This window comes from Marmota monax, unplaced genomic scaffold (assembly GCF_021218885.2).
Source record: "Marmota monax isolate L192 unplaced genomic scaffold, Marmota_monax_Labrador192_F-V1.1 WCK01_AAM20220418_F8-fsc00073, whole genome shotgun sequence".
Lineage (NCBI taxonomy): Eukaryota > Metazoa > Chordata > Mammalia > Rodentia > Sciuridae > Marmota > Marmota monax.
Window position 1 is genome coordinate 506,007 of NW_026692846.1, and position 26,259 is coordinate 532,265.

Here is a 26,259-nt window from a genome sequence, read left to right on the forward strand (position 1 = left end):
CAAAAGTCACCTGCCCGTCTGAGCATCCAAGTGCCGTCAGTGCACTGCTCCGTGCTTGGGCGGCGGATAGGGGCCGGGCCGGAACACGTTTCCCAGCCGTTTTCTGCTCTGACCACCCTCAAGGAAACCCTTGACTTCTAGGATGGGGGCTGGGAGCGGGCGTGCGGCACGCCAACCCTGGGGCCGCGGGGGAAGCGGAGAACTCGCCGCGCGCAGGGACCCTCCCGGCCGCCAGGGGCCGCTGCCGCCGGCCGCCGGCCGCCGCTGCCGCCGCGCAGACGCAAAAAGGCGGAACGCACGGCTCGGCTTCCGCGCGAGGCCGGACCGCGTCCGCTGCTGTCCTGGTCCCCCAGTCGGCCGCGGCGGCGTGCGGCGGCGGCGGCGGCGGCGTCACCATGTACGCGGTCTACAAGCAGGCGCACCCTCCCACCGGCCTCGAGTTCGCGATGTACTGCAACTTCTTCAACAACAGCGAGCGCAACCTGGTGGTGGCCGGGACCTCGCAGCTCTACGTGTACCGCCTGAACCGCGACGCCGAGGTAGGCCCGCGCCGCCCGCGCGCCGCCGTGCTCGTGTGCGCGGCCGGCGGCGGCTGCGCCCGGAGCCTCCTGCGCGCCCGCAGAGAGGCCGCCGCCGCACCGCGCACCGTTGGGCCCGCCCGCAGCTTGCCGCGCCGCCGGAAGGCTGGCGGGCCCGTCGCGTGAGCCCTGGCCGGCCTCGCGCTGGCCATCCTCCCGCCGCGGCCTCTGGAGCCGCTGGGCTACCGGCGTGCGCCGCCGCCGGGCTGAGAGCCGCTTGGCCTGTATTTGGAAACGGCCTCCCTGAGGCGGAGCCGGAGAACATCGCCAGCCCGCGGCGCGGGGCTGCGTCCGCGCGAGGACAGTCTACTGGCAGGACGGGGCGCCGGGCCGCGCTGGTTGCCAGAGCGACCAGGGTCCGACCGGGAAGGCTTCTCGCTCTCCCAGGAACCGGGAGGGCCCGCGTGCGCAGCGGGGCGCGCAGAGGGTGGAGGAGCCACGCAAGCGTTTTGAATAGGGGCTGCCCGGGTCGAGAGGCAGGCGGCACTCACCCTCACCCTCACCCTCACCCTGACCCTGACCTTCACCCTCACCCTGACCCTGACCCTGACCCTGCTGGGCACCTTTCCCAGCGCAGGTGCCTTCGTGCCTGAAATATGTGCACCTCTGTTGAGGTGTGCTTGACCAAGCAAGCAAAACAGAAAAGGACGGGCTTTTCAGGTCCATCTCTGAAAGAGCCAAATAAGTATTTAAACTTAGTCTTTCTTATCTGTTGTAGTGGACTTTTACTAATTAGAAGTTATTGTATCATTATTTGGTTTTGGGTTTTTTGTTTGTTTATTTGTTTTTTGGTACTGGGGAATCGAACCCATGAGTGCTTTACCACTGAGCTTCACTTCCAGCCCTATTTATTTTTTTATTTTGAGACAGAGTCTTGCTAAGTAGCCCAGGCTGGTCTCAATCTGTGATCCTCCTGTCTCAGCCTCATGGATTGTTGGGATTACAGGTGTGCACTACCATGCTCACGAGCATCATTACATTTTTAAGAAATGGGTTCGGGGGCTGGGGTAGTGGCTCAGTGGTAGAGCTCTTGCCCGGCATGTGTGAGGCACTGGGTTTGATCCTCAGCACCACATAAAAATGAAATAAAGGTATTGTGTCCACCTACAACTAAAAAATAAAAATAACCAAAGGAATGGGCTCAGACCCCACCAGAATTCATTTGTCCTTTCAGCAGATGTTTATTTAAGTGCTGCTGTGTGCAGGCATTTGGGGTGATGCTGATGCACACTACAGTCAGAGATGCCTGCCCATGGAGCTTGCACTCTGAGGACAACAAGCCATGTACAGCCATGGAGGTGTGTGAGAGGGGGGCAGTGTCTTGGAGACTGGAGAGCAGGATGAGGGAGCGAGACCAGGGTGGGGTGCCGAATGTCTTCCGTCGGAAGGTGGGATTTGAGCAGGGGAGGAAGAGTGATGGAGAACCTGTGGGTATCAGATGAAGAAGTTCTAAGTAGACAGAACAGTTCCAGCAGAGGTCCTGTGGCAGGAGGGCAAGTGAGGGCTGGAGGTGAGGAGAGGTGAGCAAACAGGTCAGAGAGGTGACAAGGTGGGTGGCCTCCAGTGTCCCAGGCCTCAAGTGTGGAGCTGCAGTTTTGGCAGAAGAATCATCTGACCTGACAAGTTTTCAAGGGTCACTTTGACTGCCACATTGAAGAGAAGGTGAAAGGAGGCAGGGGGACCAGTTGGGAGCTGGCTGTACCATTAGTGGAGAGGCATTAGTGCCTCGGAGTGGTGTGGTGGGGGTAGAGGTAGGTGTGTGAGGGTGACCAAAAGTCTTCCCAGGTCTGTGGGCAGCAAGTCTGAAGTTTGGTGTGAGTACCTGGAGTGGTGGCCTTGCTGTTCTGTGCCCTGGAGAAGGCTGTGGGTGGATCTTGTATTAGTTACTATTTGCCATTGAACAGGTTACCCCAAAACTTAGAAGCTAAGGAAGGAGGAGTATTTCTCAGTTTCTGAGGGCCCACAGTCAGGAGCAGCTCAGCAGAACAATTCCTGATGAGCTCCCCACAGGGCTGTGGTCCTCTGGGGCTCAGCTGGACTGGAGTTCTGCCTGCACTGCTAGCAGGAGGCCTCCACTCCTCAGCATGGGCCTCAACAGCATGACAGACTGCCAGAGTGAGGCAGGTCCTCTGAGACCAGAGCTTGGTCTCAGACACAACTGCTGTCCCTTCTGCTGTTTTGTGCTGGTCCTATTGACCAACCCTAGTACAGTGAGGGAGGGGATGCAGAGCTGTGTGTGGTGGGTGGGGCAGAGCTGCTTCAGGTGCTGGTCAGCTGATTCCTCAGCAGGTGGCCGTTTAGAGCAGCAGGTAGAGATGGGAGTGGGGTCTGGGCTGGAGGCAGAGTTGGGGTCTTTAGCTTATGGGTGGCATCTGCCCTTTGAAGCTGGTATAGTTACCCAGAGAGAGTAAAGGACAGGGCCCTGGGTACCTCAGCTTTGCAAGGTTGAGACAGGAAGAGTTGGAGGACCGTGGCCAGGGCAGCAGGAGGAAAGGCTGGGGGTGCAGCACATGGGAGAAGGACACTAGCGCCTCAGGTGGAACAAGACGGGCTGGGGCAAGTGGGGTTGTGGCCTGACCTGAGGAGGATGGGAGGCCCTGAGAAGGAGGCTTGGTAACAGTGAACCCAGACTACTGTCTGGAGACTCATGCAAAAGAAAGCAAAGAAATGCGTTAGTGACTGACAGGGAACGCAGGTTTTTAAAGATCAGAGAAATGGCAGCTCATCTGTGCGTGGAAGGGAGCAACCCAGACTGCCCTGAAAGGCACTCAGCCCCCAGGATTGTGGTGATCCTTCCCTGTCCGTCGTTATGAAACATGCAAAGACACCAGGTGTGGTAGTTGTTTCCTGGCCCTCTCAGGACAGCATGAGCACGAGGCAGCAGGGTTTGGTGGTGCTGGGGGGAGACTGCTGTGTGCACGCTTGCTGCCCAGGAGGGACAGCCTGGTCTGTCTTATGCACACACCCGTGGGTTGGGTTTGCACAGGACTCAGCAGCAGCAGGTGGTCTTGTCTCTCTCTATCCTTTCCACTCCGCCTCCAAGTGGCCAGCCCAGTTTTCCTGGCAGTGTGGTGACCTCAGGGTAGTCAGCCTTCTTTCAGGAATTCAGGGCCTCAGAACACCAAGGTGAAAGCTGCCAGTCATCCCAAGAGCTAGGCCAGCAGGGCACGGTGTGCTGACCACCTCACCTGTTCTTCAGAGCACCCACCCAGGCCCATAAGTGGCTGTCTTGAGTCTGTCCCTGGAGTCTAGTGTAAGTGCAGCCTTGCCAGTCCTGCCACAGTGGGCACCCTGAGCTGGCATGGAGGACTCGGGGCTGGTTTCTTTCCTTTTGTCTTCTCTCTCGAGCTCACACCATCTTCCTGCTTCAGCCTCCTGAGAGCTGGGACTACAGGCCAGCACCTCTGTGCCTGTCTCTCTGTGCTTCAGGGCCTATCTCCCCCCGCCCCCCCCGCCCCCGTACTGAGTATTGAACCCAAAGCAAGTGCTCACCACTGAGCTACATTCTCAGCATCCCCCCACACTTTTTTTTTAAATTTAAAAAAATTTTGAGGTACGACGACCCTGAGGTCACCACACTGAGTTGCCCAGGCTGGCCTCAAACCTGCCTTAGCTCCCTGAGGGTTAGGTTTTGGGCATGGCCACCTGGCCTCATTTCCAGCCTTCGAGCCTCCTGGTAGCTGCAGTACCTTGGCTCCGACTGGAGGCGCGAGTGTAGCCTACGCTGTGCCTGGAGCAGCACCCTCAGGTTCACACCTGTGGATGCCCAGCTGGGCAGGTTTGGGGCAGAAGATGAGTGTGGACAGCCGGGGGCTTGGCCTCTGGGGAAACGTGAGGCAGAGGCTTCCTGGGGCAGACCCTGAGACCAGGCTTGGGGGCCTGGGTGCGTGAGTGAGAGGTGGACAGGCCGGGAGGGTGCACAGCTATCTCCAGGGTCCTTGGTGGCAGGGCTCAGCCCTGAGTGAACTTTTCCTGTCCTTCCTCAGGGCTTGTCTCTGGATGAGGAGAGGCAGGCATGTATGTGGCCCCTCACTGCCTTCTCTTCCTACCCCTCCAGGCCCTGACCAAGAATGACAGGAGCACAGGTAAGTACCGGGGTGGCCACCCTGGGCATGTGGGTAGCCAGGGCATCACCCAGCTTTGACCTGCTGGCCCTCTCCCAGAGGGGAAGGCCCACCGCGAGAAGCTGGAGCTGGTGGCCTCCTTCTCCTTCTTTGGCAACGTCATGTCCATGGCCAGCGTGCAGCTGGCAGGAGCCAAGCGTGACGCCCTACTGCTCAGCTTCAAGGATGCTAAGGTGAGGGGTAGAGGGTGGTAGAGGGTGGTAGGCCCGGGGTGGGGGATGGAGGGGGCAGGGCTACACAGGGGCCTGCTGGTACCCCCCAGGGTGCATGGGGGCAGGCCATAGTTCTGACCTTCTGCCCCCAGCTGTCGGTGGTGGAGTATGACCCCGGCACCCACGATCTGAAGACCCTGTCCTTGCACTACTTTGAGGAGCCTGAGCTGCGGGTAGGCCACATCGAGGCACCCCGGCCAGCCCAGCTACTCCCTCCCTCCTTCTACCCCCAGTGCTGCCCGTGAGGGCTCCTGGCTAATGTCCCTCTGCCCCCAGGACGGCTTTGTGCAGAACGTGCACACACCTCGAGTGCGGGTGGACCCCGATGGGCGCTGTGCAGCCATGCTCATCTACGGCACCCGGCTGGTGGTGCTGCCCTTCCGCAGGGAGAGCCTGGCCGAGGAGCATGAGGGGCTCGTGGGTGAGGGGTGAGCACTGGGGTCACGGCTGGGTCTGAGAGGCGTGGAGCTTGGTTCCCCTCTGTGTGGCCCACCCTGACGTCCCTGTGCCCCCAGGCAGAGGTCCAGCTTCCTGCCTAGCTATATCATCGATGTGCGGGCCCTGGACGAGAAGCTGCTCAACATCATTGACCTGCAGTTCCTGCATGGCTATTACGAGCCCACCCTGCTCATCCTGTTCGAGCCCAACCAGACTTGGCCCGGGTGAGGCCCAGGGATGCCCTCTTTGCTGTGGTCCCAGCTGCCTGGGCAGAGGGGACAGGGACGTGTAGCTCCCGCAGAGGGTGGAAGTGGGACCCCAGCCTTGGGGGGTGCTGCGAGTCCAGCTGACCCACCTACTACTCCAGGCGGGTGGCAGTGCGACAGGACACCTGTTCCATTGTGGCCATCTCACTGAACATCACGCAGAAGGTCCACCCTGTCATCTGGTCCCTCACCAGCCTGCCTTTTGACTGCACCCAGGCCCTGGCTGTGCCCAAGCCCATAGGTGAGGAGGGCCCAGCAGTGCCCAGTGGTCCTGGGGGGGAGCAGTGAGCCTGCCTACCAGCCCGTGTCTGTCCCCAGGTGGGGTCGTGGTCTTCGCTGTCAACTCGCTGCTGTACCTGAACCAAAGTGTCCCCCCATATGGCGTGGCTCTCAACAGCCTCACTATGGGCACCACTGCCTTCCCACTGCGTAAGTGTAGCTGACTATTAGTGGGTGGGGCTGTGGGTGGGGCAGGGCCTCCAGCCAGCTTGACACCTTCCTCACAGGCACTCAGGAGGGCGTACGGATCACCCTGGACTGCGCCCAGGCCGCCTTCATTTCCTATGACAAGATGGTCATTTCCCTCAAGGGTGGCGAGATGTGAGCCCCTGGCCCTGTCTGCCCTGAGACCCCCACATCCCCTCCCCTGCTCATTCAGCACCCCCCACCCCTGCCCTCCAACATCCTTCATCCCCAGCCCTACTCAGCAGCCCGCCCCGCCCACAGCTATGTGCTGACACTCGTCACAGACGGCATGCGCAGCGTCCGTGCCTTCCACTTTGACAAGGCAGCCGCCAGTGTCCTCACCACCAGTGTGAGTAGGGGCAGGGGTGGAGGTCTTGCACTGGGTCCAGGTCTGGCCTCCTCTCATCCACACGCCCGCCCTCAGATGGTCACCATGGAGCCTGGGTACCTGTTCCTGGGCTCGCGCCTGGGCAATTCCCTCCTCCTCAAGTACACAGAGAAGCTGCAGGAGCCCCCAGCCAGTGCTGTCCGCGAGGCTGCTGACAAGGTGGGTGCTCATGGTGGTGCCCAGGTGCTTGGCCACCTCCCCTTGGTGTAAAGCAGCCTGGAAATGCTGTTCACCTCTGTCTCCCGCCTCACAGGAAGAGCCTCCCTCCAAGAAGAAGCGGGTGGACCCCACAGTGGGCTGGTCAGGTGAGAGCTGGACCGGTTGGGTGGGGTGGGTCTGGGAGCCAGGGCAAGGCTCAAGTGGGCTGTGTGCGCTACAGGAGGCAAGTCCGTGCCACAGGACGAGGTGGACGAGATTGAAGTGTACGGCAGTGAGGCCCAGTCAGGCACACAGCTGGCCACCTACTCCTTTGAGGTGAGACTGGGGACAGCCGTGGATGCCCGCCCCCTCCCACCACCTGACTGCCACTGTGTCTTCAGGTGTGTGACAGCATGCTCAACATCGGACCCTGCGCCAATGCTGCTGTGGGCGAGCCCGCCTTCCTCTCCGAAGAGGTGCCTGGGGCCTGGGCTTGGGTTGGGGGCAGGAGCGGGGTTGGGGCAGCATCTTTACCCCGACCTGTGCAGTTTCAGAACAGCCCTGAGCCAGACCTGGAGATTGTGGTTTGCTCCGGCTACGGGAAGAACGGGGCCCTATCGGTGCTGCAGGTGTGTAGGGCAGGGGGGGTGGGCACCTGCGGGCAGCACCTGAGTAGGCTGACCCCATCCCACCCTATCTTCATTCCAGAAGAGTATCCGGCCCCAGGTAGTGACAACCTTTGAACTTCCTGGCTGCTATGACATGTGGACAGTCATTGCCCCTGTGCGCAAGGAGGAGGTAGGTGGGACCCTAGGTGATAGTGACTGTGGTGGCCTGAGGGCACCTGGATCCAGTGGTCATAGCCATCACAGCTCTCTGTCCTCCCTGTCCTTGGCCCGTGCAGGAGGAGGCACCTAAGGCAGAGGGCCCAGAGCAGGAGCCGAGCACCCCTGAAGCAGAAGATGATGGCCGGAGACATGGCTTCCTCATTCTGAGCCGGGAAGACTCAACAATGGTGAAGGGCGGGGTCTGGATGTGGGCGTCTGGGGTTCCCCGGGGAAGGGCACAACTCACTACGTTACCTACAGATCCTTCAGACTGGCCAGGAGATCATGGAACTGGACACCAGTGGCTTTGCCACACAGGGCCCCACGGTTTTTGCTGGAAACATTGGGGACAATCGCTACATTGTCCAAGTGTCACCACTGGGCATCCGCTTGCTAGAAGGAGGTAGGTGGGCAAGTGTAGGGAAGCGCGTCCTGGGGAGTATGCTGCATTGGCCACCCTGTGCTGACCACCCTGTGCCCACAGTGAATCAGCTGCACTTCATCCCTGTGGACCTGGGTGCCCCCATCGTGCAGTGCGCTGTGGCCGACCCCTATGTGGTCATCATGAGCGCCGAGGGCCATGTTACCATGTTCCTGCTCAAGAGTGATTCGTATGGTGGCCGCCACCACCGCCTTGCACTGCACAAGCCTCCACTGCACCATGTAGGCCTCACCCTCTGTGTCTGCCATCCCTGCCTATGATCCCCTATCCCCACTGTCCCCGACCTACACTGGGCTTTGTCTCTCCCTGCAGCAGTCCAAGGTGATCACACTCTGCCTGTATCGTGATGTCAGCGGCATGTTCACCACCGAGAGCCGCCTGAGTGGGGCCCGTGATGAGATGGGGGGCCGCAGCGGTTCAGAGGCCGAAGGACTGGGCTCAGAGACCAGGTGTGCAGGGGGCCAGGGTGCAGGAGACCTGGGTCTCTGTGGCAGATTGAGACATGTCTGTGTCTTCAGCCCTACAGTGGATGACGAGGAGGAGATGCTCTATGGGGACTCAGGCTCCCTCTTCAGCCCCAGCAAAGAGGAGGCCCGGAGGAGCAGCCAGCCCCCTGCTGACCGAGACCCTGCACCCTTTCGGGCAGAGCCCACCCACTGGTGCCTGCTGGTGCGAGAGAACGGCACCATGGAGGTAGGTGCACCTATGTGGCTCAGCAGCCCTGGCAGCATGGCAGGCCCTATCGTCACTGACTGCTGTCCCCCACCAGATCTACCAGCTTCCAGACTGGCGGCTGGTGTTCCTGGTGAAGAACTTCCCTGTGGGGCAGCGGGTCCTGGTGGACAGTTCCTTTGGACAGCCTACCACGCAGGGTGAGGCCCGCAAGGAAGAGGCCACGCGCCAGGGGGAGCTGCCCCTGGTCAAGGAGGTGCTGCTGGTTGCTCTGGGGAGTCGCCAGAGCAGGCCCTACCTGCTGGTGAGCCCTTTGGTGCCTGCCCAGAGGCTGGGACCTGCCCTCACAGCCCAGCCCATTCCTCCACTCTGTCCTCGGGGCCCAGCCCCACCTCGTGGCCCACCCTGTCTCACTTCCAGGTGCATGTGGACCAGGAGCTGCTTATCTATGAGGCTTTTCCCCATGACTCTCAGCTTGGCCAGGGCAATCTCAAAGTTCGCTTCAAGAAGGTGCAGCTGCTAGACCCTTTTGGGGTGGGTTGGGAGGGGTCCAGGCTACAGGGTCTGAAGGGCCTGGCGTTCATCAACACCTTCACCAGGTCCCCCACAACATCAATTTCCGTGAAAAGAAGGCAAAACCCTCCAAGAAGAAGGCAGAAGGTGGCAGTGTGGAGGAGGGGTCTGGGGCCCGGGGACGTGTGGCACGTTTCCGCTACTTCGAGGACATTTATGGCTATTCTGGGGTAGGCAGGCAGCTTTGTTTGGGCTTGGGGGTAGGGGAACAGGACCTTGCCCACATGTTCTCACAGTGTCTGTCTCCAGGTGTTCATCTGTGGCCCCTCACCCCACTGGCTCCTAGTGACTGGCCGGGGGGCTCTGCGGCTGCACCCCATGGGCATCGATGGCCCCATCGACTCCTTCGCCCCATTCCACAATGTCAATTGTCCCCGAGGCTTTCTGTATTTCAACAGACAGGTAGGAAGGTTAACTCTGGCCGCACCACAAGCACTGGTACTGCCCTGGCAAAGCTAGGCGCTAGGGACAGGAGGGCTCCTCAGCTGCAGCACATCCCAGAGGACCAGGGATGACTATCTAGAGGAGGGTAGGGCCCAGGAGGTGGGATCTGGGGCTTGAGGCTGGAGCAGTTGGCAGTGGAGGCCTGGCTGATGGGGCATACCCTGAAAGCCCTTGCCTCATCTGTGACACCCACATGGCAGCAATGACCACCTGAGTCACTGACAGACTCTGGTGTTGAGTGCTTCCAAGGGGCTAATGCACTCAGGACTGGACAGAAGCTGAGGCTGGGGCTGGCAGGGTCTCCCTCTGCCTGTGTTCTTCAGTCCCTGGCATGGCCAGTCTCAGTCATGTGGCTTTTAGTCTCTAGTGTCCTCTGGGCTTGGACTCCCATGCCCTGTGCTGTATTCCCCAGCCAGAAGGATGGACAGGAGCCTACTGATAGAAGGCATGGGGACTGACGACCAAGGCTACAGCTCTTCCAGACCTTCCCCAGACTCGGTGGCCCTAGCCAGGCAGTAGGGAGGCCTGCAGCCCTAGGCCTTGCTGACTATTTCCACCCACCCCAGGGTGAGCTGCGGATCAGTGTCCTGCCTGCCTACTTGTCCTACGATGCCCCATGGCCCGTCAGGAAGATCCCACTGCGCTGCACGGCTCACTATGTGGCTTACCATGTGGAGTCCAAGGTCTGTCCCCTCCCCCAGCACTCCCTCCCCCAGGCACCCCAGGCGTGTGACACCATTCAACTCCTAGGTGTACGCCGTGGCCACCAGCACCAATACACCCTGCACCCGCATCCCGCGCATGACTGGTGAGGAAAAGGAGTTTGAGGCCATTGAGAGAGGTATGTGCCACCAGGGGTGGGGTGGACCATGCCCAGGGCTGGCTACGACCACTGCCTCCTTGTCCCTGCAGATGACAGGTACATCCACCCCCAACAGGAGGCCTTCTCCATCCAGCTCATCTCCCCAGTCAGCTGGGAGGCCATTCCCAATGCCAGGTGATGTTGGGCCCAGTGGGGGCTTCCGGGTGCCAGCAGGGCAGGACTAGGGTGTCCTGATACAGCCTGTCCTTGTGCAGAATTGAGCTGGAGGAATGGGAACACGTCACATGCATGAAGACAGTGTCGCTGCGCAGTGAGGAGACTGTGTCGGGCCTCAAGGGCTATGTGGCTGCTGGGACCTGCCTCATGCAGGGAGAGGAGGTCACGTGCCGCGGGCGGGTAAGCAGCTGCCAGGTGGGGACAGGCGGCCCTTGGCAGCCTGTCTGCCATCCCCACATGTTCCCTTGCCCTGCCAGATCCTCATCATGGACGTGATTGAGGTGGTGCCCGAACCTGGCCAGCCCCTAACCAAGAACAAGTTCAAGGTCCTATACGAAAAGGAACAGAAGGGGCCTGTGACCGCCCTGTGCCACTGCAATGGTCACCTGGTGTCAGCCATTGGCCAGAAGGTACACAGCTACTCCTCCCTGCTGTGTTTCTGCCTGCTCACCCTGCCCACTCCACTGACCCTTCTGCCCCCTAGATCTTCCTGTGGAGCCTGCGGGCCAGTGAGCTGACGGGCATGGCCTTCATCGACACCCAGCTGTACATCCACCAGATGATCAGCGTCAAGAACTTCATCTTAGCTGCAGATGTCATGAAGAGCATCTCACTGCTGCGCTACCAAGAAGAGAGCAAGACGCTGAGCCTGGTGTCCCGGGTACTTCATGTGGTCTTGGGGTACAGGTGAGAGTCATACTCGGGCTCCTCCTGACACCTTCTGCTCCCTGACAACAGGATGCCAAGCCTCTGGAGGTGTACAGTGTGGACTTCATGGTGGACAATGCCCAGCTGGGCTTTTTGGGTGAGTAGGGTCTTGGGGGAGTGTCACCCTGGGGGTGGCTGGAGCTGACTCTGGGTCTTTGCTCCCTAGTGTCTGACCGAGACCGCAACCTCATGGTGTACATGTACCTGCCAGAAGGTCAGTGGCTCCCTCCCTCACTTGTTTTTTTCAATGTTTTTTAGTAGTTGATGGACCTCTATTTATTTGTATGTGGTGCTGAGAGTCGAACCCAGTGCATCACACATGCTAGACAAGCTATCACTGAGCCACAACCCCAGCCCTCCCTCCCTCACTTCTACTCCGGCTGGGTATTGGGCACTGGGTGGGCAGTGATCTGAGTTCTTCTGTCCTAGCCAAGGAGAGCTTTGGGGGCATGCGCCTGCTGCGCAGGGCAGACTTCCACGTGGGTGCCCACGTGAACACGTTCTGGAGAACGCCATGCAGGGGGGCCACTGAGGGGCCCAGCAAGAAGTCGGTGGTGTGGGAGAACAAGCACATCACGTGGTTTGGTGAGTGGGGTGGGGTAACTGAGCTCACTGCCCCCTCGAGCCACACTGGATGACTAGGGGGTTGACCTGGCTCACGCTTCCCCCCATCCCCAGCCACACTGGATGGCGGCATCGGGCTCCTGCTGCCCATGCAGGAGAAGACCTACCGGAGGCTGCTGATGCTGCAGAACGCACTGACCACCATGTTGCCCCACCATGCTGGTCTCAACCCCCGTGCCTTCCGGTGAGCACCCACCATCCTCAGGGCTCTGCCTACCCTCCCAGGTTGCCCTGACCCCCCACACCCCCTCCCCAGGATGTTGCATGTGGACCGGCGCATCCTACAGAACGCAGTGCGCAACGTGCTTGACGGAGAGCTGCTCAACCGCTACCTGTACCTCAGCACTATGGAGCGTGGGGAGCTGGCCAAGAAGATTGGCACGACCCCAGACATTGTGAGTTGGCCTGCTTTCCCCCGCCCATCCTGTCCCTGCCCTGCTGAGCCCTGCCCTGACGGCTTTCACCCTACAGATCCTTGATGACCTGCTGGAGACTGACCGTGTCACCGCCCACTTCTAAGCATGTGGATGCCACCCTGCCCCCGCACACTGCCTCCCCCCACCTTTTGTACAAAACAAGGAAAACAAATTGTTTGAGACGAGTGTGTGGTCATTGCTGGTCAGGGCCCCACAATGCTTCCCCTGCTTCAGGCCATGACTGCCCCATGCCCCACAGTGTGAGGTGCCCGACTGCCTGATGTCAGTGGGCCAGGGCTAAGAGCAGCTGTGTGGTCATCCTGGCCCTGGGGATCTATGTCTCCAGGTACTGGTAGAGCTCCTCGGCCTGAGGCACAAGGCCCAGGTAGACCAGAACACGAACCAGGAGGGCGGTGAGCCGCATGGCCAGGGTCTCCAACCTATGGGAGGGTGTAGAGTAGGGGGTCAAAGATTGGTTGTCAGAAGGCCCAGGCCCACCACCCAACCAGTACCACATATCTACTCACCTCAGAGCCACCTCAAATTTGAACATCTCCCAGGCAACCTTCATGTGGCGCAGGAGGCCACTGCCGTAGATACCTGGGTATGCTGCACCCACCAGGCGGCTCCAGCCTCTGACCGCACTGTGTCGGACACAGGCATCAGCCCATGGGCCTCATCCACCCCCAGGGAACCCCCTCGGTCACTAACCTCTTGGCCATGAGGAAGTAGCGGTCCACAGGGGTGCCAAGAGCCACATTGATGGCACGGACCGTGTTGATGTTGCGCAGCACGAGCAGCATGGACTGAGGCAGTGCCCGGAGCACCTGCATGATGGCCTCGAAGTGGCTGCGGGCCATGTCTTGCATGTAGGCCACCTCCTCGTGGCTGGGCAGGTGGGAGTGCCACAGCTGCCCTAGGCGCACAGGCCGCTGCATGAGCATCTCAGAGAACAGCAAGTAGTCTGTGGAGGCAGGGCCTGAGCTGGGCTGTGTCCGGCTAGCACTGCCCAACCTGGGGCTGCACCTGCCCTTACCGTTTACACCAAGTGCAGCTGCGTGCTCCTTCATTGCAGCCTTGTCCCTCAGGATGATGGTGCGCCACAGCTGGCACAGCGCTGACCGGTCCCTGTGGGAGGGTCTGGCTATGAGCCCCACGTCTCAGGGCAGGAAAGGCCAGGCCACAGGGAGAGGGTCCCACCTGCCCACAGCTCACTTCTCGTCCAGGAACTGGTAGAGCCCATGGTCCAGCAGCACCAGCTCTGCCTTCCCGTCCAGGCCTCTCCGCACCAGAACTACAGACAGAGTATGTCGCTGAGGCCACCATCGCCAGGGTGGCAGACACAGCATGTCAATCCAGGCCACCCACCAAGACATCTCCCAGGGGTCCTACCATTGCCAGGGTGGGGATCTGAGTGGATGAAGCCTGTGTAGAATATCTGCTCAGCAAAAGCCTGGATCAGCTTCTCTGCTACCTGGGGAGGGGGCAGGATGTGCAGCAGACCCGGCAGCACCCCCACCCCACCCCCTGACTAGGTGCGCAGCACTCACATCCCGCACTGCCAGCCCCTGGCTCTCGATGGCCTCCACGTCGTTGACCTTGCAGCCCTCACAGAAGTCGGCTGTTAGCACACGCTGTGGGAGGGCAGGAGGCTGAGCTCAAGAGGCCCATGCCACCACACCCCCAGGACCATCCCAGCCCACCTTGCTGCACTTGTCCCAGTGCACTCGGGGGACGGTGACGTAGGGGAAGTGCTTCAGCTCCTGTGCACAGCGCTCGGCGTTGTGGCCCTCATTCTCAAAGTCCAGTTCCTGGGCCAGGGTCCCCTTTAGGTCCTGCGGCCATACGTGGGCGGTTGGTCAGGTCGAGGACCAGCTCCCGCCCACTGCCTGGCCTGCTCTGAGTAGCATTACCTGCAGGACCCAGCTGAAGCTGAAGCTGGGATGCATGAGCCCCACGAGCCGCAGCAGGAGCTCCAGCGTGTGCACGTCCCCATCAAAGCGGTCCTGCAGGTCAATGTACTGCACCTGCAGCAGGCAGAGGCACACTGAGGACCCAGGGTTGCCACCAAGCCCGAAGCCCACCTGGCACAGGGTGGTGGCCCCAGTACCTTCACAGCCACAGCAGTGCCATCGTGCAGCTTGGCACGGTGCACCTGAGCCAGGCTTGCTGCAGCCACTGGCTGGTAGTCAAACTCCTGGAAGATCTCAAGGGGCAGTGCCTGGAAGTCTTCTAGGAACAGCTCATCAACCTGGGAGGAGCCAGCACTTGGAGCTGCAGGGGGGCACTACTGCACCCCCTTCCCTCCTCTGTAAGGCCTTACCTCTTGGAGGCCCCGAGTGAGGGCCCGGTCCTCTAGTACACGCAGTGTCCGGATGTACTCTGGTGGCAGCAGGTGGTTGAAGGAGCATAGTCCCTGGCCCAGCTTCACGTAGAGGCCACCATTGCGGATGGCCCCTGCCACCAGGGCATCAGCTGCTCGCTGGTGACAAGCAGACATCACCTCCACGTACCTCGGGCTGTTCTGACCATAGACGGGGAGGGGAGGATGGGGGCAGGCAGCCACCTCCTCAGTCCCCAAGGCACCCACCACCTCCAGTGTGCCCCCTGCATGCCCAGGGCAGGGGGACAAACCTCTTCCACCCCTCGCAGGATGACATTTGTGCACCACCAGTAGTCCAGGGAGATGTACAGGCCAATCCCCAGGGACCTGCGGGCAGAGGAGGCCTTAGCCCCTGAAGGTAGGCTATGAGGTGGAGTCCAGTGCTGGTTCCTCTTCTCAGAGCCCTGTCAGGCTCTACCTCACCCCCGCCAACCCCATGCCAAGGGAGAGATGGAGCCAGGACCCAGTCTACAGGACTCAGGTCCTAGTGAGCTAGTTAGTGCCTGCTGGTCAGTCTCAGTCCCAGGTCTCACAAGGCCACTCTCACTCCTGACTGTTAGCACCCACAGAAACCCAGGGAAGGGGGAGGTAGATAGTGGGGACGGGGCAAAAACATGCACCAATCAGGAAGGCCTCTTGTCACCACCAAAAGGAGGAGGAAGGGTCTCCAAGACTAAGAGAAGCAAGGTCACTGCTCCTCTGAGAATGGAGCCCAAGGGTGGGGATCCTGGAGAGCTGCTCAGCTGGTCGGTCTGGACACTGCAGCACAGGGGGGCTCAGAGCTAAAAGGTGGGTGGTCTGACCCCGGCTAACAGCTGGGAGGGGAAGAATCCCTTCCATTCTGGGATATAGGTCCCTCACCATGGGAGTGGCAAGGTGAGGCCTTGCCCTGCACCTGCTAAGCTGTCCTCCACAGCTGGACCGTCCCACAGGGGGAACCTCTGCCACAAGGGCTTGGGTGGCCAGCAGAGTGGGCATGGAGAGGACTGCTCAGCTCCCTGGGACTCCAGGAGGCCCCTTCCCCCTTGAGCAATGCAGACCTGGAGCCTTCAGGTGACCTGAGGTGAGGATGGTGGCCACACTCAGTATTCCACTAATGCAGAGGGAGACAGAATGGCTCTGCTAGGAACGGGAGGCATCCATGTGAGCACGTGGTCTTCTAACCAACGAGGAACGCAGCCACAGGCACATGGGAGTGGTGTCTGTGCACACCCGATCCCGGCTGTGCACCTCGCAAGGCAAGGCCTGCTTGCATCAGGAGTGGCTCCAACCATCCCACCCCAAACTGACCCCAGGGCTGGGCAGGGAAAGACTGGAGAGCCTGATACATCCAGCAGTGCCAGGAAGGGGCAGAACGCTCAGGAAAGAAACCCTAACCCTAACCCTAACCCTTACCACTGCCCTTTTTATTTTGAGACAGGGTCTCACTGAGTGGCTTAGGCCCTCTCTAAATTGCTGAGGCTGGTTTTGAACTTGTGATCCTCCTGCCTCAGCCTCCCCAGCTAGGATTATAGGAGTATGGTGCCACACCTGGCACATAGAGCGTGCTCAACTTTGCTGTTTTAATTTCTTCAAAATAAAATGTTGGAGAAGTTAGACATGGGGCACACACCTATAATCCCAGCAAATTGAAAGGGTGAGACAGGAGGATCACAAGTTCTAGGCCAGCCTCAGCAACTTAGCAGGGCCTTAAGCCACTCAGTGAGACCCTGTCTCTAAATAAAATACAAAATAGGGCTGGGATGTGGCTCAGTGGTCGAGTGCCCCCAAGTTCAATCCCTAATACCCCCCCCCCAAAAAAAATGATACTTATAGTAACACATTAATAAAGCAAATCTCTCAGTCTAGATGGTATAAATAAACCAATGGATTCATAACTGGCAGAGAGCTCCCTTACAAGAGATGCCAGCAATATATGTTGAGGGAATGACTAAATTAGAAGAACCACCTTCTGACCACCGTAAACAATTTACCCAAATAATAGTGTCAGCGAGTGACAGTGTGGCGCACAGGGGAGGAAGGGCAGCTGGAAGGCATGTTGGCACTACCACAAAACACCAGGAGCCAAGGCTTGCCAGTGCCCACAAGGGTCAACTTGGCAGGGAACAGATTGTCCCATGCCCTCCATTCTGCACTGAGACAGGAGAGCCTGGAAGACCATGGGTACTAGGAACAGGGCGGCTGCTGTGGCCAGCCCAGGCCTGTCTGGGAGACCAGCTCTTCTTGTGGTGGGGTGAGAAGGGAAGGTGGCAGCTGCCATCCAGCCAAGGGTCTGTGGGGCTACATCCAGTGTAAGAGGCCCTCCCTGGCAGTCCCTCATCCACGTGTGGCATGGCAACAATGCTTGCCACCCCCCACAGCCAAAGACACCTGGAAGGTGGCAAGAGTCCCCACAGAACACTGCAGCCCTTCCAAGGACAGGCACAGCCCACCTGTGCCCTCCTACCTGCCAAAGCGCCCAAAGCCATCTACCACAAGCCGCATCTTCCTCTTCTCCCGGGCCTCTGCTGTGAAATAGCGGATTCCAAGGAGCAGGGGCACCCCCAACACAGTGGTGGAAAGCGTCCTCTTCCATAGCGACGAGGGACTCGAGGACCTGAGGGGCAGACAGGAGCTGCAGGGGCTACCCTCCCAAGACTGAGCCTCAGTGAGGACGGCCCACAATGATGTGGACATCAGGCAGCTCTGAGGGAAAGTCTCCCCGTGTTCAGTCCCACTGTGGCCACTGGTGTACAGTGGCTCAGCCAAGCTAAAGCAGCCTGGAGGGTCTGCACTCCATGGGACGAGGGCACTGCCCAGAGTCACAGCCACCACTACCCCTCATGATGGGTCAGTTAGGTTGTGAGCATTGGGACAGTGACTGGTAGGACACCCAAACCCAGCGGAGCTAAAGACAAGGAGAGCAAACCTCCATGCTGCTGCACTCAGGAGGCTTGCTCATCCACCTGTGTCCACTTCTAGTCTGTCGGTTCCAAGGACACAGAGTGTGAGCATGCACAGATGCTGGGAGGAAGAGCTGTCCAATATGGTCCAGCCTCACTGCCCGCAGGGCCTCAGAGGCCTTTCCTTTTGCTTAGAACACACCTCCCCACCTCTCTTCTGGATGCTCCTATCTCTTGCCTGACCCCACCCATGGCAGTCCCCCTCTCCATGCTCAGAACGGTTTCCCTGTTTCTGTCTGAGGCAGATGGCCATATGTCCTCCTGATGTGCCGGCATCTGCTGGTTATGCTGTCCTGGGTCAGGGCCCCAGTCATCTTGGGTCCCAGGCACTGCATGTGTACAGAGGCCCCCTGCCTTGCAGGTACAACAGAAGGTCCTGCTCAGGCCCCTCTGCCTCCATTCCCCTGACACAGAACGCCTCCCTGCCTTGGGGGGCGGGGTGTGCATGTCCATGGAACGGGGGCTGGTTACCTTGCAGATGGGCCCCTGAAGTTCCTCCTGAAGAACACTGCAGGGCAAGGCCAGGGCTTCCGCCTGCTCCTCAGCAGAGCCAAGTGGAAGGGGCAGAGCTGCAACTGCAAAGAGCCACAGCAGGCTCAGCAAGGTGGCACCCAGGACAGGGTGCCTCACTCACTGGGCCACCAACCTGAAGCCAGGATGCCAGGACAAAGGAACAGGCCTAACTCCCGGAAGGAAGCATACCCCAGGCAAAGAAAGGCCAAGGTGGTATGACTAAAAATGCCCGACTGTCAAAGTCCCCTCAGTCTCTGCAGGAAGAACTCATCATGACCTGGCCTGTCTATGCCAAGACCCACCATCACTCTTTTGGTGGCCCTGTGACCTATCAGTTACTGAGAAACACTGACCAGTGACCACAGAAAGGCAGGCCACTCACAGGCCACACAATTAGAAGTAAGTGCAGGAAGGAGAACTGACCCTTTTGAGGACTGCTGTTCTGAAGGCACAAAGGCACAAGGAGCTCCCAACTCACCAGACCCCAGAGAGCCCCTCCCTGAAGGGTGAGGAGGCAGAGAAAACTGTGCACATGGTCCGGGGCCAGGCTCAGCCCAGGGGCAGCACCGCAGCTATCAGACTCACTGGCGACCTTGACCTCTCAATCTTGTTTATTCAGAGACGGGGTCTCACGCTCTAGAGCTCAAGTAACCTTCCTACCTCAGCCTCCCAAATAGCTGGACCACAGCATGTGCCACTCCATCTGGCTCCCAGGCTCATTTGAAATGTGAGATTTTAAAGATTCCTCAACTTGGGGCTGGGGATGTGGCTCAAGCGGTAGCTCTATGGCTTGGCATGCGAGCAGCCCAGGTTCGATCCTCAGCACCACATACAAACAAAGATGTTGTGTCTGCGGAAAACTAAAAAAAAAATATATATATATATATATAAAAAAAAAAAAGATTCCTCAACTGCTAATTCTTCTAGCAAATCAGCACTTAAGGGAATAAAGCCCACCGTGTCACCGGACAGCACTGCCCTAAGAGCTGGGCCAACCAAGGAGCAGACACCCAATTGGTTTCTGGCCAAGGTGTGCAGCCATGAAAACAATTCCAAGGACTTTAAAACAACACAGAGGTCAACGGACAAGGTTCATGACCTACTGTCCCAGGAGAACTGGCTGACCAAACCTTCTGTTCAGCAAGGCCACAAGCTATAGGCACTGATTCTCAAGAAACCAGAGGCAACAGGGGAAGCCCCAGGCAGAGGGGGTACACCTGCAGCCCATCTGACTTTACCTCATCACCCTAGATGTCTCCAGTGCCATGACATGCACAACCTGTAGAGGCCCAGGGAGTAGGTACCGCAGAGATGCTCACAGCAGGAGCTAGGAATGCCTGCAGAGCAGCTGGCTCTAGGCGGTCATCCTGACCACTGCCCACCTTATCCCAGAGTCCTCTACCCCATGCCACAATGCAGGGCACACAGACAAACCAGCTCTGCCTACGACCAGGGCCAGAGCTCCATGGCCAGCGCTCCATGGCCAGCCCAGAGAGCACAACGTGGAGGCACATACCACGACCTGGACAGTGGGGAACCTCCTCGTGGACAGTGTCCCCAGAGGCCCAAGGCCAGGATGGCATGGGCATCTCTGAGGAGTGGGAAACAGGCCTATGTGGCTGGAAAGCAGAACGTGTGCCCAGGTCCAAAAGGAAAGGGAAGGCACAGAGCAAGCTGTATTCAGCAGTACACTGTGAGGGGTCCCAAGGCCACAGGGAGGAAGTGAGAGGGAGCTGGGCTGACCCCCCACTCAGGAGATCAGTCCAAGGAGGCAGGGGCAGTGTCCAGTCAGAAGGGACTGGAGCCAAGTGGATCCGGGGCAAGATGGCCTGAAGCTGGTGCCTTGCTACCATCACACACCTGCTGCCACTCTGGCTCTCAAGGGTTCTGCTGCAACTGACCTTCCCAGCAAGACCTCCGCCCAGTGGATAAGAAGCAACATCAGCCACCAGCTGTGCCCCTGTACTCGATAGGCACCTTCTGACCTTGAAATATAAGCAATCACAAGTGAGGGACATCCTCTAATAACGACCTGGCCCTTTCAAAAAGTAGCGTCAGCCAGGAATTGAGCACTGCTGGTATGGGCACAGGCATTAACTCTCTCTACTTCTATAAATAACTGCAACTTCTCCAAACAGAAAATTAAAACAAAAAGTCACAGGAAAAGGTGGGAAGAGCACTGCAGACAGGCACCATGGCAAGCTCAGCAAAAGCCTCAGTCAGAAGGAGGACAAGACACCTGTAGGAAGGACATTCTGAGGACACCAGGCAAGTTGAACTGGACTCTGCAACAGATGGAGGGAATTACTAGTGATTCAGGCATGAAAAACTACCCTGGGTACGCAAGAGACTGTCCTTGCTTAGTGGATGCACATTAAAGTGTTAAGAGATTAGATGTCAAAATGTCTGTGATTTACTTTCAAATAGTCCAGTGACAACAAAGTATATTTTTTTCCAAGCAGAAAGAGAAAACAGTTAAGGCAGCATATTAATAGTGAGTAGATCTAAGCAGTAGTTATCTGGACAACTGCAACTCCCAGCAACATGGGAGGCCAAGGCAGGATTGCAAGTTCAAGGCCAACCTAGGCAACTTAGCAAGACTCTGTCTCAAAATAAAGTTCTGGGGTAGTTCAGGGGTAGAGCACCTAAATCTATCTAAAAAAAAAAAATAATAATAATAAATTAAGGGAAATACTTATCTCTAAAAAAAATAATAAAGGAAATACTTTCCTGAAGAAAAGTCACAAAACATCTGCTCTAGTACTGAAAGTCCCAGCTGAGAAAGTGGTGTTTTTTGAGCTAAGGCAGCTCACACCTTGGGTGATTCTGTGCCTAGGACATTGGCACTGATGAGACTCTTCTCATTACCACTTGGGGGAAAACTTCCTCTGCACCAAGCAGGGAGAGGCCAGAGTGCTGCTCACACCAACTGTGCAGAGTCCCAGAAGCTGAGGCTGAGAATCTCAGGAAGAATCTAGAAGGCCTTTGGGGGCTGGAGTCTTGGTTCCAGCATTTAACTGGCCATCAGCCTGAGGCAAATTACTTCTCTCTCTGTCCCTCAGTTTCTCTGTCCATGAAGTGGGATCACTGAACAAACAATGTGCAACTCAAGCCCCCCAAGCTGTCTGCAAAGTCCTTGGAGCAGTGCCCAACACACCAGGCACCGTGAGAAGGTGCGTGGCAGGCAGATGGGCTTGAGACCTTGCTAGGCTCAGGATTCCCAACACAGCCCTCTAAGGCTTTTCCCCTGCGCCAAGCCCCTCACTGGTCCTCAGTGACCCTCAGCTCACCCCATCTAACAGGGCAATCCCATACCTACTTGCTGAGTTGAATTATTTATATTAGGAGTGGCAGATTCCGGCTGATTTTCAAAAGGATAAAAGGGATTTAATCCAGAAGAAAAAGGAGACTTCCAGCATGTACATACAGGTTAAATTCCAAAAATGAAGAGAGGTGTGCACTAACTGGAACAGGTCAGGAGAGGGTTGGCTGCAGTTTTCAAGGGGATGGTAAGCAAAGAAAATGGCCAAAGCTGACACAATGACTACTCTTAAGATTCAGCATTCAGAAGAGAAGGAGCCACATACATTCTAGACAATAGGCAGAGAGTGGAAGAAAGGTAGAGGCTGCAGGTACCCACACCAATCAGGGACCTCTGCCCCAGGAAGGGCCAAGGCTCACACATAGCTGTCCAGGATAAAAGGCTGACCCCAGCATCACATGGCCCCCAAGGACAACACGAGGGCTGGACAGGAAGGGCCCATGTGCTGTGGGTACATTTGACTTGGAGGCAGTGGATGGGAGAGCCAGGCTGGGGGAGGGCTCACACTCCATGTCCACCAATTCTGCCTGGGAAAGGTCCCAAGCCCTTCAGGGAGGTTCAAAGAAGCCTCAGGAAGGGTTCATCTCCAAAGGAGAGTGTGCACAACCCAGTCAAGCATCGGCCACCAGCCCCTCAGGTCTTCTGGTGACCCCAGGCAATAGCAGTGTCTAGATGGCACCCTCATGCTGAAGGGGTGTTGCTGAGGAGGTAGAGCCCACCAAGTGCTGAGTTAGGGTAAGGCTAGTGTGCCTGGAGAAGCCCCCACTGAATCTGGGGAAAAAATGGACATTTTCAAGGTTGGAGAGGGGAGCTCACTTGGGACTGGCACTTAATAGACATGCTGTAAAAGTAGGTGTCACTTAAGATGGGGACTTTACATGTCCTTACTCACAAGACCTGGCAAAGCTGGGAGGAAGACCCAGATCTAACTGCTTTCTTAGCTGACACAGAGGCCTCGGCATCCTGTGGTAAGATCCTCAAGCAGGGTCCCCAAGGCCACAGTGCTCAGTATTGTTCCCAAGGTCACAGAGTCAAGCACACTGTCCCCAAAGGTTTGGAAGGGAAATAATCAAGTCACATCGCTTTCATATATTAAAACACACAGTTCTTTGACAGAAAAGAACACTCATCTGAACTATTTTACAATGAAACTGGAGGCTCTGGGTGCTTCTGGTGACTGCCCATTCTATCAAGACTCGGGTGGGCAGCTGAGGCCTAAGTGTGCAGGTCCCAGTACCTCACCAGCACGGGGCACACTGCTCTCACAGGTGAAGTCAGGAGGCTCTGGCCCCTAAGCATCACACCCAGTCACAGTTTCCTGATGTTTTCCTAGGAACCCACACTACAGTAGGAGCTCTGGCCCTGGGATCCCACCTGCAACTCCCCACCCCATCGGTGGGTCCACCCTGCTCACTATGTTCCTCTTCCTTGTTCCTCTGCATCTTGTACACCCCTCTCCCACTGTCCTTCTCCGGGCTGGCATGACAGTGAACTTAAAGCACTTGTCTCTGGCTGGTCCACCTCCCAAGCAGCTCCACACTTCCAGGACTGAGTGCTGTGCTGGGGTGAGGCACACACACTTGTTGAGAGACAAAAGAGGCCGAGCGGGGGCTGTGATTGCAGCTCAGCGGTAGACACTTGCCTAGCATTTGTGAGGAATTGGATTAGATCCTCAGCATCACATAAAAATAAATTAATAAATTAATTAAAGGTCTAAAAATACAATAACATTAAGGGGGGGGGGGGCAAGCACAGAACTAACCTACACAGCTCACACTAGGACCTCTGCCAAGCAATAGGCAGAAGGTCACAGTCAGGCAACAGAGGGCAAGTCCAGCCCTAGACAGGACAAAAGTGGACAAGATCTCATGCAGATGGCCCAAGAACTCCTACAAGCTCATCGGGCAATTCTACTGTCTGCCTCCTAGTGTGGGATGCCCAGGGTTCTCCAAGCAATCATCTTTGAAATTCCCATGTCAGAGGGACTCTCAGAGCCCAAATAGTGTATGTGGGGCCAAGCCCACAGCCAGAATAATTTCCACCACACTGCACATAAACCAAACCCCACCCAGGACACAACCACCAAACCACTGGCAAAAAGGCAGAGAAGACTCGATCCCAGGACATTGTCGCGCATATCACCAGCTCCTCCCCGTTGTTGAGACCACATACTCCTACCAACTGGGACTGCTCTGGCTATACTGGTCCCAGCAGCAACCCCTCTCCTTCCAGTTTGGACAAAATGAAACTGGCTCCCTTTACCCGAGCCCTCATACTGCTTATAGGGCTTGTGTGTCCAGTCTGTCTGCAAAAAGAAACACTTGCCCAGTTTTTCTCCAATAGCTGCTGTTTCCAGTGGAAACAGAAATCTATAAAGTAGCAAAAGCAAGCTCTGAATATTACCTCTCCAATAGGTACCCAAAGTGGGTGCTATCAGGCAGAGCAGGGCTGAGTCCTCCTGTTTCTCTGCAGGTCAGAGAGCAAATTGGAGGAAAGATGAAAGGTGGCCACAGATAAGCCAGCCTGTGGCAGGAAGAAGCAACTAGGACTCTCAAAATGAGGCTTTAAAAGAAAAACTAAAAGAGGGGACTAGAACCAAGCAGCTTAACAACAGGATCCACAGCCCTATGCACCCTAACAGGAAAGAAAACCAAGAGTCAGACTGCAAAGCTGAGCCAGGAAATTGGTTCTGGTGACTAGAAATGCTCTCGTGCTCAAAGCCTGCTGGACCAAGCTGTACTCAAAGCTCAAAGCAGCTCCTACTCAGAGGCCTGTCTGCTCCCTGGGGCTGTCTGGAGGATTGGTGGCCTGGTATGTGAAGAAGCATTGCCAAAGGCCAACCCTGTCTCTGCCTGACTCTCTAACATCACTCCATCGTTGTCAGCCCAGAAAATACTCTTCTGCAACAAAGCTACCCACTGCAAGCCACGAGCTGGCAGACTTGTGGTCTTATCAGTACCTAACCTTGAAGGCCAGGCTTCCTAGAAAAACACAAGCTCTACAGAAAACCCCAAAAAGGAACACCACACAGTGGCACTGCCCTATACTCCCAGCTCAGGAGGCTGAGGCAGGAGAGTCATGTCAACTTTGAGACCCACCTGAGCCATGTAGCAAGACCCTGTCTCAAAATTTAAAAAAACTAAAAGCGATGGGGGTATACCTCAGTGATAGAACACTACAGATTCGATCCCCAGTACTGCAAACAACAACAAAGAACACACAAAAAACGCTGCTGGAGAAAGGGCCATAATCCAGGGCGCCTCCAAGGACAGAGCCATCGCCAGTGTAGAAGATGGGGGACCGGGAGGGGAGGGCCACCCTGAGTCCGTCGAGACCCACTAATTCTCTCCCTTCCCTCAAACAGAAGAGGGAACGGGTTCTCGCAGGGAGGGGACGGGTCCCGCTGCAGACAGGGACTGGAAGAGTGTCCCCCTCTCCCGGAGGACTGAGAGGACTGGGGGTGGGGCGCAAGCGGGCTGCGCCTCTCCTGGGCTGTTGTGTGGTGTCCACTCGCTCCCTCAGGGTCAGAGGGCCAGGGGCAGTCAAAGAGCACTAGGGTTGCGAGGGGCAGAGAAGGATGGGAGCGGGATGGGGAGGTGGGGGCCTGAGGGGGTCTGGAGCACTCAGGTGGGCGTCCTTGGCATGCGGGGTCTGGGTCCTGGAGCGGGGGTCCGGGTGACTGGGATCTCGGGGCCTGGGGCGGGAGTCCCGGGCGGGCGGGGTCGGGTCCCGGGATGAGCGAGTCCTCACCGGCCGCCACATGCCACCGCCGCGCTTCGCTGAGCTCAGTCTCTGGCTTCCCGGCGCCCAGCAGGCCCTGCGGCAGGACGCGCGGTGCGCGTGCGCACCAGGTCCTCGAGCCCCGCCCCGGAGCTGGGCGGGGACTGTAGGCCACACCCGTCTCGTGCTCCTCTGCGGCGCAGCAGCGTCCCCTGGCGGTCGCTGACTGCCCAGTCTCGGGCTCTGGGATCGCGCTCGCTGGCGATCCCGGGTCGGAGCCTCGAGCACACCAGCGAGCTCCCTGACCCTGTCACCCGCAGCAAGGGCTGAACAAGAAGCAAGCCGGATGAGGCCTAAAGGACTTGGGGCTTCCCGAGGTCTCCTGAAATGGTCCCTGCTCAACATTCCGTGCACCTAGGATGAAATGAATCTCTTTAACCTCCTCAGGACTCACTTTCCTCCTTACAAAATGAGGTGGTATCTCATAAACTAATATCTGCTCGTCGTCACGTGTAACCCCCAGTGTTCACTTGCACCGAACCCGTGACACTTGGCAGCACCCAGGCGCTGCCTTGGATGGAGCCAGAAGAGCCCCTCCCTCTCTTGCAGAAGCCTTGCCTCCTGCCGGTTTCCCCGACTCTCCCCGCTCCCTGCTTTGGCTGTGCTGGCTGCTGCCCCTCTCAACAACTCCCCTCGGTCTCTGCATCTCTGGCTGGGTGCTCCTATGGCCTGGCCACCTTGCTGTGGCCGCTGTGGTCTTCAAGGCACCTTAAGCACCTGTTCCTTTTTTCCACACTGCCTTCTGGAACAACTGGAGACTCAAGGGATCTCCTATCAGGGAAGCAGAGGCCTTGGGCCAGAGGGCAGCAGTGCTTCTCACAGGACCACCGCCTCCGGCCCTGGCCCTTGACAGATCCATGACGAGAACTCTGTAATCTAGATGTATGGGGGTCCCTAAAAGCAGCTAGGGTGGGCTGGGGATGTGGCTCAGGCGGTAGCACAGTTGCCTGGCATGCGTGCGGCCC

At 57.8% G+C, this 26,259-nt stretch overlaps 2 protein-coding genes across 5 annotated transcripts; one reads left to right on the forward strand and one right to left on the reverse strand.

The window, feature by feature from the left end:
* The first annotated feature begins 321 nt into the window (after positions 1-321).
* On the forward strand, positions 322-12,534 carry Cpsf1 (cleavage and polyadenylation specific factor 1). 2 transcript variants are annotated; one of them, XM_046449057.2, is made up of 37 exons: positions 322-539; positions 4,636-4,663; positions 4,742-4,875; positions 5,007-5,087; positions 5,191-5,342; positions 5,430-5,576; positions 5,720-5,859; positions 5,937-6,047; positions 6,125-6,218; positions 6,345-6,432; positions 6,508-6,630; positions 6,725-6,776; positions 6,851-6,945; positions 7,011-7,085; positions 7,158-7,238; positions 7,318-7,407; positions 7,514-7,624; positions 7,698-7,839; positions 7,921-8,099; positions 8,191-8,327; positions 8,397-8,571; positions 8,648-8,854; positions 8,971-9,060; positions 9,150-9,293; positions 9,373-9,525; positions 10,134-10,250; positions 10,318-10,408; positions 10,480-10,564; positions 10,645-10,786; positions 10,864-11,016; positions 11,091-11,267; positions 11,345-11,411; positions 11,481-11,528; positions 11,744-11,899; positions 11,993-12,122; positions 12,195-12,333; positions 12,410-12,534. In XM_046449057.2, exons 1-37 carry the CDS (start codon positions 396-398, stop codon positions 12,455-12,457), a joined length of 4,326 nt encoding a protein of 1,441 aa, XP_046305013.1. In that variant the 5' UTR covers positions 322-395; the 3' UTR covers positions 12,458-12,534. The 2 variants fall into 2 exon arrangements, with proteins under 2 accessions (XP_046305013.1, XP_046305014.1); XM_046449058.2 differs by having other exon boundaries at positions 404-539; positions 4,565-4,663.
* Positions 12,527-25,357, reverse strand: Adck5 (aarF domain containing kinase 5). Of its 3 annotated transcripts, none has more exons than XM_046449061.1 (15): positions 25,265-25,357; positions 18,151-18,254; positions 17,184-17,333; positions 14,989-15,064; positions 14,678-14,878; positions 14,465-14,605; positions 14,268-14,381; positions 14,058-14,189; positions 13,905-13,988; positions 13,747-13,828; positions 13,570-13,648; positions 13,391-13,482; positions 13,066-13,318; positions 12,882-12,998; positions 12,527-12,794 (listed from the first exon to the last, which is right to left on the reverse strand). In XM_046449061.1, exons 1-15 carry the CDS (start codon positions 25,274-25,276, stop codon positions 12,689-12,691), a joined length of 1,743 nt encoding a protein of 580 aa, XP_046305017.1. In that variant the 5' UTR covers positions 25,277-25,357; the 3' UTR covers positions 12,527-12,688. The 3 variants fall into 3 exon arrangements, with proteins under 3 accessions (XP_046305017.1, XP_046305015.1, XP_046305018.1); XM_046449059.2 differs by lacking the exon at positions 25,265-25,357 and adding an exon at positions 18,853-18,981; XM_046449062.2 differs by lacking the exons at positions 18,151-18,254; positions 25,265-25,357 and having other exon boundaries at positions 14,678-14,873; positions 17,184-17,332.
* Positions 25,358-26,259: the final 902 nt, after the last annotated feature.

Excerpts from the sequence above, each read along its gene's own strand:
- Cpsf1 (XM_046449057.2), top strand. The coding sequence starts at position 396 with ATGTACGCGGTCTACAAGCAGGCGCACCCTCCCACCGGCCTCGAGTTC. Across the intron at positions 7,408-7,513 it reads CCCCTGTGCGCAAGGAGGAG|GAGGAGGCACCTAAGGCAGA; the intron begins GTAGGTGGGACC and ends TGGCCCGTGCAG. Across the intron at positions 9,526-10,133 it reads TTCTGTATTTCAACAGACAG|GGTGAGCTGCGGATCAGTGT; the intron begins GTAGGAAGGTTA and ends CACCCACCCCAG.
- Adck5 (XM_046449059.2), bottom strand. The coding sequence starts at position 18,912 with ATGAGCCTGGGAGCCAGATGGAGTGGCACATGCTGTGGTCCAGCTATT. Across the intron at positions 14,382-14,464 it reads GCACTGCTGTGGCTGTGAAG|GTGCAGTACATTGACCTGCA; the intron begins GTACTGGGGCCA and ends TGCCTGCTGCAG. Across the intron at positions 13,829-13,904 it reads AGGGGCTGGCAGTGCGGGAT|GTAGCAGAGAAGCTGATCCA; the intron begins GTGAGTGCTGCG and ends CCCCCTCCCCAG.